Genomic DNA, 10,465 nt, shown 5'->3' on the forward strand with positions numbered 1-10,465 from the left:
CCAAAAAAACCACGTGATGGAGAATGTGAGGGTATTGACCAACTCTTTAGGATGCAAATATGTCACCCTTTCCACCTCCCTTCCTCTTCTACCCCAAACTAATTAATTTGTTTTTAGTCTGCCTTATTTATACGTTCATTCATTCAGCGGGTGTTATTCTTTAGGAAGACGTTGGGGATGCCAGGGTGAAGGGAATAGAAAAGATGCCAGCCTTCAGCTAGTAACGAGAGCTATGAAGAAACTGAAACAAGCTAATAGGCTAGAGTGGGTAGGTGGGCAACCTTCCAGAAGGCAAACGGGGAAGGTTGACGAAGAGAAGAAGCAGGCGTGTAAATACTGGCAGGGTGGTGGGGACAGGGGGTGATATCCCACATAGCGGGGACAGGAAATACCAGGACTCTGAAGGTGCGATGGCTTGGCGTGTTCCAGCCCGGAAATAAAGAAGGCCTTGTTGGCTAGAGAGTGAGGGGCCACGTGGAGTCTGGGAAGAATTGCTAGGAGAGGTGAGGTAAGAGAGGCAGCTCCAAGCCGAGTAGCCAAGACAGGTATGTCATCGCAAGGAGCTTGGATGTCTTTCTACACGTGGCGGGAAGCCACTGGAGGATGCTGGGCAGGCGAGTGACACAATCTGATTCCCATCTTTAAATTTTGCTTCTGGCTGCTGTGGAGGAAGGATGGGGACAATGTGGAGTAGACAGGGACTGTGTCGAGAGTGGAAGTAGGGGGACCTTCAAGGAGCTAGTTCAGGGAGAGGTGGTGGGGACTTAAATTAGGACTGTAGCAGAGGAAATAGAGAGAACTGGATGGTTTCCAGGCAGATTTCATTTCAGCTGTGTAGACGGCTCAGGCCCTTTTTCTAAAATATGCAACTACCTATAGTATGAATTTGGACTTTCGGAGAAACATCAAACCACTCAAAAAAAAAAAAAAAAGCACACATCCGGAGCATTTCATTTTTTTTTTTTTTTTTTTTTTTTTTTTTGTGATATTTGTATTGTGAGGTGGTTTCAATGTAACTTTCTTGGGATGCTCTCATGACATTCATTGCTGACCTTTGACCCCTCTGTCCTCTTTCCCAGGTCGTCCCATTCCACCTACATCCTCGTCTAGCCTCCTCCCATCTGCTCAGCTGCCTAGCTCACATAATCCTCCACCAGTTAGCTGCCAGATGCCATTGCTAGACAGCAATACCTCCCATCAAATCATGGACACCAACCCCGATGAGGAATTCTCCCCCAATTCATACCTGCTCAGAGCATGCTCAGGGCCCCAGCAAGCCTCCAGCAGTGGTAAGGAAACTCTGTGGTGTCTGAATGTGTGCTGTTTCGTGAGTGCCATTCTCAATTCTCCAGCAAAATGACAACTCTGAAACAAGGGCTGGGGAGAAGGTGGTGTGGGGAGCGTCACGGTGAAACGCATTTGTCGTTTTGTGGCGTGGCTGTTCCAAGATACATTTGCTGGAGGTCACAGTTGCTGAAGAGGTTTTTCTTATCTTAACAGGGTTTGGGCCTCCTTCCGTGGAAGGAATTTGCCCACTGCTATGTGTGTGAGCACGCTGGTCTCAAAGGCAAAGTGCAGAGAGACACTGGAATGTTGAATTTTGTATTACTGTGGTTCTGGTCATAGGCGAGTGACCCTGGACACCCTCACACACCTGATTTGTGTGTGTCAGATCCCTTGTTTTTCAGAAGTTGGCTTCTGCCTTCTTCCTTGCTTGTTTAGAGTATTTTTCGATTAAAATGTGTTCCCGTAACATGAATACCAAATGTCTTGCCAAGTCTGAGATATTTAGGGGGTGACCTCTCCTATAACCCTCTACTTGTACAGCTTCACTTGAATTTAACAAGCTGACCATATGGTACTATGGTAAATACTCCCTCTAAATCCATGGTTTTCATTTTAGTTTTCACATTCACAGAACAGAGGGTCTGGACAATGTTCTGTTCTACTTTCGAGGATTTTGTGGCCACTGTCTCAACTCCCAATCTCTATATCTTAGGTGAGATTGCTCTGGGGCCAGCAATAATCATGCCTTAGTTTGATGTCTCCTGTTGGTGATATGGTCACATGAATATGTGAACATAGGAGTGGGCAATATCTAGAGTTTAAATATCCATGGCCCAAGGAGAGACATTTGCAGAAATTAATTGCTCCTGACCCAAAGGCTTTGGAGCTATCTTCTGAATTGGCCACTCATGATGCTCACTAGCATATCCCATCAAAAGCAGTACAAAGCTTTCCAGGCCAAGAGTATTCCTTGATGAGGTTGTGCTTTGGCTCCAGCCATGAGTGTATGCCACCCACTGTTGGCCTCAACCTCTACAATTAGAGAGGACCTCCCAAATACATTTAAGATGGCTCATTCTGGCGATGGAATGATGGACTGCTACTTATGATAGCCCATGCCCTTCTTCAAAGCCAAGCCTGATATATTTAGTAAACTCATATTCTTCTTCAAAAAAAATTACCTAATCAAATCTCTCATCAAATGAGCAATCCATTGTTGATATTATGAAGGCCTTTAATCTACCATAAATCTTTATTAGAACTCATCAGAGCTTCTAGTTTGAGAGAAATGTGATTATGGCACTCTTAAAATGACATTACATCATTGGGGTGATTGGTTTATCATTTGGAGAAGAGACATCAATCATAACTAGCATAACCACACAGTAAATGAATTCAACCTTTCTACCGCGGAACAATGACACTGTAATTGCTCAAAATCAGGCTTAAAATGAAATCGGAAAATGCTCTTTCTTCAAATATGATGTTAACTTAATGGAATATATTATGAAAAATCATGTTTGAGGAAATTCTATATAATTAAAAATATGTGGAAATATATTCCCTTTTTTCTTTCATCAGAACCTGATTTTAGCTACAGAGCCATTTTTTTGGCTGCCGAGATTATGTTGCATTTAATTGAACTACCTTCATTTATGTTTTGCTGCTTTTTATTTCATACTATGTAATCGTGATGAATATTGTATTATGAAGGACAAGAGGCTTTTGAAATGAGGTGCACCTGCTGATAGCTCTTTAAAAACAGACAATTATTAGAGAGAAAATGAGCTTTTAAAAACTATATCCTTTTATGCATATATGGATACCCAGGCAAAGATGATTTCCATAAGAGAGGTCAGTTCATGTCTTGGGGCCATCTAGAATGTTTTCTTAGTGATAACACAGTGCGTGATTTCTTTTCTTTCGGGCAACGCGTCAGATTGTAACTTGTTGATAGGGTATTTTTGTTAGTGTTATGCCTAATCAAGACCTCATTTTGGTGGACACAACAGATCTGTGTGTTCAGAGCCAAACATCCATTTTTCATCACTCACACCAATTTGTTCAGCTCGCTTAAGACCAATAGCGATTTAAGCTTCAGTAACAGGAGAAAATACCACAGAAAATTTAAGGGTCCATTTTCATTCCAAATAAGAGCTGTGCTGATATGATTTTTTTTCAACTGAGGGGTGAAGATCCAGTTGTGCAATACCCTTGTTTTCAGGGCGTACTTATCTAAGAACTTGTTAAAGTTCCAGCCAACAGGTGATCATTCAAAATTCTTGAGTCTGGTTTAGCTAAAAGGAGAGCAAATTAAGTACGAGCATGTGTGTGCTCACATCTCTGTGTATCTGCGTGTCTGTGTGTGTGTCTGTGTGTGTGTGTGTGTGTGTGTGTGTGTTTCTTGTGGAATGGATTTGGGGTCCAGGGCAAATTGGGGATTCTATCAAGATCTGAATGCAGGTGCCATGAATTTAAATTTGACATAAAGGATTGAAAATAGAGTTTGACACAGAAGATGCAGAGTGCAGAGCTGTGCCTGAGCGCTCTGAATTGAGTTTGATGAAAGGGGCTGAATTTTTCAGGAGGTATCACGGCACAAACAAAGCGTCCATGTGTTTGGGTGTGTCGTGTTTAGCTGGTTAATTACACAGGATTTTTTATGTTGGTCTCTTGGCAATAACCTTGTGTTCTGAGGATCAGGTACCAGATTGGTCTTTGTCTCTTTCTTAGGTGATATAAAACACCTTCTAACAGGTTCAGCCCATACACGACAGTAAAAAATTATTTCTTCCTCTCCTGTTACTGTTGCCGTTGTTATTTGATGTTGGTGAAGCCCATCATTAGGAGAGCCACAGCACACGATTCCTGCCCAAGGAGATCCTTTTCTAAAGAGACAAACTGGACATAAACTATAGGAACTAAAATGTTTTTGCCCAACATGAAAACCTCCCGAAAACAACAACAAAGCTTCACCTTTATGGCTTGACTGTCATTATTTTCTATGACTACAGTGTATTCTTTAGTGGACAGTACTAAAACCTTGCCACCTTTGAAGCCAAATTACTCTAACCCTCAATCTATGCCAATCGAGCAGATACCCAGGTACAGTTAGTGAGATGCTTACGAGAGGTGTTTCTCTCCCCCTGAAGCATCTTCTTTCAGACAGCTGAGCTCCAGCTCGTGGCTTATCCCATGTTCTGACCTGCTGCCAGAACAGGTTAGCTCCAGAGATGTTTCTTCTATACAGAAGCATAATTTCAAATCCTCTGAAATAACTCATCTGGATCCCAGAGGCAGGATAATGGAGGTTCCCATAGACGGAAGAATGAGACTACCTTCCAAATCAGAGTAGAGTTTGCGGTTTGCTATCAGCATATGATGCAGGAAATATATGGGCAGCCATACTATTTCTAAAAGCACTGGCTTACCTCCCCCCTAGAAAAGGCTAAAGTTTAGTTTTCTTTAGAGTCTAAATACAAGGGGCGTGGAACACTCATTCATAACACCGAACTCTATATAAGAAAGGTAACCAGGGTGCTTCTGCCAGGACTTTTTCAGGAAGTCCTATGTGGCAAAGGAGTTGTCCTGGCCAGAGAGTCTCCATTTGTAACTGAGCACATTGAAGGTGCCCTAATCCTTTCTTAAAAAGCAATGCCTTCACTAATTCTAAATGAAAATAGTACATCAAAATCAGCAAGCTTCAGAGTTGCCTAGGGTGGTCAAAGAATTCAGTTGCCTGGCTAATTTAATAATTTAATGTTAAGAAAATGTTGTCTTATTTATCTGGCATTATAAAGCAAAAGAGCTTTATTCATTCATTCATTCATTTCTTTTCTTGCACCTTCCCCATAATTTGTGACAGCTTATAACAATTGTTTTAAAAAAAAAAGACTATCTGGGGGATGGACACACTTCAAGTTCTGATTCAGGTGGGGCAAAGGCAATATATGTAACCTAAACATTTGTGCCCCCGTGATATGCTGAAATAAAAAATTAAAAAATAAAAATAAAAACTTAACAAAATAAAAGTAAAAAAATAAATAAACAAATAAAATACTCTAAAACTATAATTAGGTGTTATAATAAGGGTAAAGAAAAAAATCTAGGTGGAAAACATGCATATATGCTCAAATATATAAAGTCCCGTTCCTTTATTTAAGATAGACAGAAAACTTGATTCTGAGCTTCCTAGCAATCAAAGCAAAAAGGGAAACACAAAAAGAACAAGATGCAAACACCCATGAGATAAAAATAAGTCAATACTTCAGGGAAATTCTGTGAAACCTCCAAATGAGGCCAGAAAGAAATTTCTCATGAAGGAGGTCGTGTGTATATCCAGATGACTGAATTCTCAGTGACATCACATAATACGTATGCTAATTTCCTGCCAAAATTTCTTGTAATCTCCCTCTGAGTAAGCGATAGAGAGCATTTGCAGTTTAAAAACAGTCCTACAGCGGTCTAAAAATTGCATAATCCAAAGGCAAAACTGGACTTGATCCATAGATAAACCTTAGTTCTATGAAAGGACCGTGTAAACTGCATGCCCTACAGGTGACAGACCTTAAATATCATTGCCCATAACCGGATTCTGTGGGAATGAGCAGACTTCGGGGTTACAGTCACCATCCAGAACCTGAAAAGCAGATGTTCTATGTTACAGATTTGTCCTGACAGCCATATAGAGGTTAGAATTGCCATACTCTCATGAAAACTAAGGCACCCTTCCCTCCCCAGGCCCCTACCACTGTCCGTGGGGCTAGATTTAGGGAGAAGAAGAAAGCAGCCCACAGAAGTAGACGTTTTTATGTTAATGAAACTTCTTCCTCTTACATATCTTAGGTTTTAGAAAGAAATTTTTGTCTGATATGTTATAAATTTTCTTGCCTTCCTAAGCAGATTACGCCCATTGTAATTTAATTTAATTTAGGATCCCCTGAATAGCTCACAGCAATTATTATGCACACGATGACGGTACTGTGCTGATAATACTATCTCTTTTTTTTTTTTTTCAAAAGTCTTTGTACCGTCGTGTGGTTGTTCATCCCATTTCTCCGAATGTTCTGCATTTTAACTTCTTATTGTTCTCTTTATAGGCTTTGCTTTCGCCTCTCAGCTTTCCTCCCCTCTGCAGGGACCTCCGCTGTAGTGTCCCTGGTGGCAGATTCACAGTAGATGCTCAATAAGTATTTATTAAATAATAAATGAATTGATGTCTGTAGGAACCACCTTTATTTTCCACTCCTGATTTGGGGGGCAGAAAATCAAGTTCAAACATCATTCACTTTCCCAAGTCAGATTTGTTTTGTGCATAAGCCTCCTGCTTCCAGGGTCTTCCCTAAGGTCCCTGGATGTCTGGGTCAGATGTTCAGAAATACCTGCAGCCACTTCCTGGCAACCCAGGCAGATTTGGTCCCAGCTGCCTCTTCTCCCTCACGGTTCTTAGCCCACTGAGCAGTGCAGGCTGAGTCCAGAATGCTGTCTTCACTCTGTGCAGGGCACAGAGACAGCCCTCACTCATGCCCCAAATGCAGAGCCACTCAGGACCTGCCTCTTAGCTCATGGCGCTTTTCCTCCCTCAGCGCTAGCTATTATGCTAAGCACTTAATGTACCTTTCTTCATTTACTTTTATTTAATCCCCACCACATCCCAATGCAGTAAGAATGATCATCATACCCATTTTACAGATGAGAAAACTGTGGCACAAAGAGGTTAAGTCACTTACCAAAGTCACAAAGTTGGGAAGTGAAGGACCTAGGAGTCAAACCCAACCTTTCTCGTGGCAGAGACTTTTCTCCTCGCCCCTCTGTTAAATGTTAACCTCAAAATATTTGTGTGGTTTATTGAGATAAACAACAGTGCATTGTATTAAAGCAGAGCCTTGTGTTAAAGAGCACAGGTTACAAGTTTTAAAGTTTGAGAAAAACTAAATGCAGCATCACCAAATACCCTCTACCGCCACTGCTTGGCAAGCACACATCTCCCTGGACCCTTCCCCTGGAAATTCTGATTCGTAAGTTCAGGAAGGGCTAAGGAACTCTGTTTTTGCTGTTCCTTTCAGGTGACTCCTGTCATCTGGCAAGTTTGGGAAGCATTAATGTAAGCGGACAGCTCTGAAGTGCAAGTTGGAGAACTTGGGTTTTCTACACTCTATCCCTGATTCATAGCATGATTTTTGGCAAGTCGTTCAAACACCTGGGCCTCGGTTTCCCTACCTGTCAGGATCGGGCTTTGGTGTTCTCTAAGCTTCCTTCTTGCTCAAATGTTCTGTGTTTGTAAGTCCTTGAATCTGGTGGGACCAGGCTGTCCCGATGTTAGAGGCTCCCCACCGTCTCCCCTGGGTAGTGTGGATTTCACCCCACTATCTGGGACATCGACAAAACTAAGACCTACACAGTCATGCTAGGCAGAGCCTTGCAGCTTACCTGCAGAAGGTGAGAAGAGTGGTTTGGGGTACTATGACCCTTGGTTGAAAATGTCGATGTCATTCCCATGAAAGGGAGAGAGCACAGCTTCACCAAATGAACCTGAGTTCCCAACGATACTCACTTCAGCTTTGGCCTTTTGAGGTCTCCCACCTTGAGAAATGGGAACAAATAGTCCTCAGGACTCTCTCAACACAGTGAACGTGCCCAGCAGTGTAGCAAACAGAGATCAGACCTTTCCTTCTTTTCCTTTGTGTCTTCCTGCAGCACGTACACATACCGATACTTACATGTGTATTCTGTAGGTCCAGCAATTCCCAGACCAGCTAGGGTGGGGCTTGTTCTTCTGCACCGTGATACAAATGAGTACACAATCAAGAGGGACAGGTAATTCCTTCGGAGATGTGAAGCATGGAAGTGACAGACGGCAGAGAACTGCTCCTCCTCAGCAAATAATCTTGATATTGACAAAAAACCCAGAGTCGACAGGCATTGTGTACCTTCCACCTCTCCATCTCTGTCCCTGGCTTCTTGGTACATACAAAAAGATATCCTAGGCAAGTCCAGAGACGGGAACTACACACAATATCTTAGCAGTCTCCTGCCCTAATAATTATTACCCAGGACTGCAGCTTCTCCCAAATTCCCTTAAAGACTACATTTAATTCTCACTGGCTTCTTGTATACTATTCAATAGTCATTTTTAAAAGTGTCCCCAGTTGTGGTTAGAGATATCTCAATTCTCTGCTGAATCAAAGGATGTATTTATTTTACCAATGGACAGTTTCAACAAAAATTACAGCCCACCCCCACCCCCAGATAAATCTCTTAGACCCATTCCAAAAATAATACTGAAGAACACACTGTTAAGAGTGTAGACTCTGAAGTCTACACTACTTAGATTCAAATTATACCTCAGACACTTTGTAACACTATGATCTTGAGCAACTTACTTAATCTATGTCTCAGTACTTTTATCTGTAAAACAGTAATAAATATCTACAAGTCTTAAAGTTGTTATGAATATTGAATGACATTCTGATGCATCTAAATATCTTAAAAGAGGCTTTGCACAATTGGACCAAAGATTGGGTTTGATATTAATCACTTTCTAATTTAACGAACATTTTTTTATTTTGTAAAACATATATAACATGAAATTTACCATTTTTATTACTAATATTTTTAAGTGTACCGTTCATTCTACAGCATTACGTACGTTCACATTGCTGAACAACCATCACCACCAACCATCTGCAGATCATTTTCATCTTCCCCAACAGAAACTTTACACCCATTAAGCACTAACTCCTTTCCTCTCAGCCCCTGGCAACCACTATTTTATTTCTGTCTCTATGAGTTTGATTACTCTAGGTACCTCATGTAAGTGGAATCATACAATATTTGTCCTTTCATGATGGGCTTATTTCACTTAGCATGATGTCCTCAAGTTTCATCTATGTTGTAGTATGTGTCAAAATTTCCTTCCTTTTAAGGCTGAATAATCTTTTGTATTATGTATATACCACATTTTGTTTATTCACTCATCCATCATTAGACACTTTGTAAATAATGCTGCTATGAACATTGGTGTACAAATCTCTGTTCTAGGACCTGCTTTGAATTCTTTTGAATATATATCCAGAAGTGAAAAATCCCTGAATCATATAGTAATTCCATGCTTAATTTTTTGAGGAATCACCATACCATTTTCTATGGCGGCTGCACCACTTTGCATTCCCACCAGCGATACACAAGGGTTCCAATTTCTCTATGACCTCCCCAACGCTTGTTATTTTCTGGTTTTTTGATAATAGCCATCCTAATCAGTGTGAAGTGGTATCTCATTGTGGTTTTAATTTGCATTTTTCTGATGATTAGTGATGCTGAGCATCTTTTCATGTGCTTGCTAGCCATTTGTGTATGTTCTTTGGAGAAATGTCTCTTCAAGTTCTTTCCCCAATTTTTAATCGGATTGTTCAAATGGATCATTTATTTTTTATTGTTATCATTGAGTTGTAGGATTTTTTTGATAAATTTAGGGGGTACAAGTGTTTTTTGTTACATGGATAAATGGTATCATGCTGAAGTCAGGACTTGCAGTGTATCCACCAGCAGAATAGTGTACATTGTACTTGGTAGGTGGATTTTTATCCCTCACCCCCCCACCATTCCCCCTTCTTAGTTTCCAATGCCCATTACTGCTCTTTATGACCATATGTATCTTTTGTTTAGCTCCCACTTATAAGTGAGAACATGTGGTATCTTTTTCCATTTCTGAGATACTTCACTTAGGATAATGGTCTCCAGTTCCATCCAAGTTGCTACAAAAGACATTATTTCATCCCTTTTTATGGCTGAGTAGTACTCCATGATAGATTAGATAGATAGATAGATAGATAGATAGATAGATAGATAGATACCACATTCTCTTTATCCACTCATCAGTTGATGGGCACTTAGGTTGATTTCATATCTTTGCTGTTGTGAATTGTGCTGTGATAAACATTCTGATACAGGTGTCTTTTTGTTATAATGACTTCTTTTCCTTTAGGTATATACTCAGTAGTAGGACTGCTGGTACAAATGGTAGGTCTACTTTTAGTTCTTTGAGGAATCTATATACTGCTTTCCATAGTAGTTGTGCAAGTTTACATTCCACCAACAGTATCTAAGCATTCCCTTTTCACCACAACGACACCAACGTCTATTATTTTTTGACTTTTTAATAATGGTGATTCTGACAGCA

At 40.7% G+C, this 10,465-nt stretch overlaps 1 protein-coding gene across 4 annotated transcripts in view; it reads left to right on the forward strand.

Annotated features, from left to right (window-relative positions):
* TENM2 (teneurin transmembrane protein 2) overlaps positions 1 to 10,465 on the forward strand; it is an 888,605-nt gene that overhangs the window by 544,918 nt on the left and 333,222 nt on the right. For 3 of the 4 annotated variants that reach the window (XM_012655757.1, XM_012655758.1, XM_012655759.1), the window contains exon 3: positions 1,080 to 1,289. The exons of the other annotated variant lie outside the window; for it this stretch is intronic. In XM_012655757.1, coding sequence (XP_012511211.1) covers positions 1,080 to 1,289 — 210 coding nt within the window. The remainder of the gene's footprint in view (positions 1 to 1,079; positions 1,290 to 10,465) is intronic. 4 annotated transcript variants of the gene reach the window in all.

Source organism: Propithecus coquereli, unplaced genomic scaffold (genome assembly GCF_000956105.1).
Source record: "Propithecus coquereli isolate 6110/MARCELLA unplaced genomic scaffold, Pcoq_1.0 Scaffold483, whole genome shotgun sequence".
Taxonomy (NCBI): domain Eukaryota; kingdom Metazoa; phylum Chordata; class Mammalia; order Primates; family Indriidae; genus Propithecus; species Propithecus coquereli.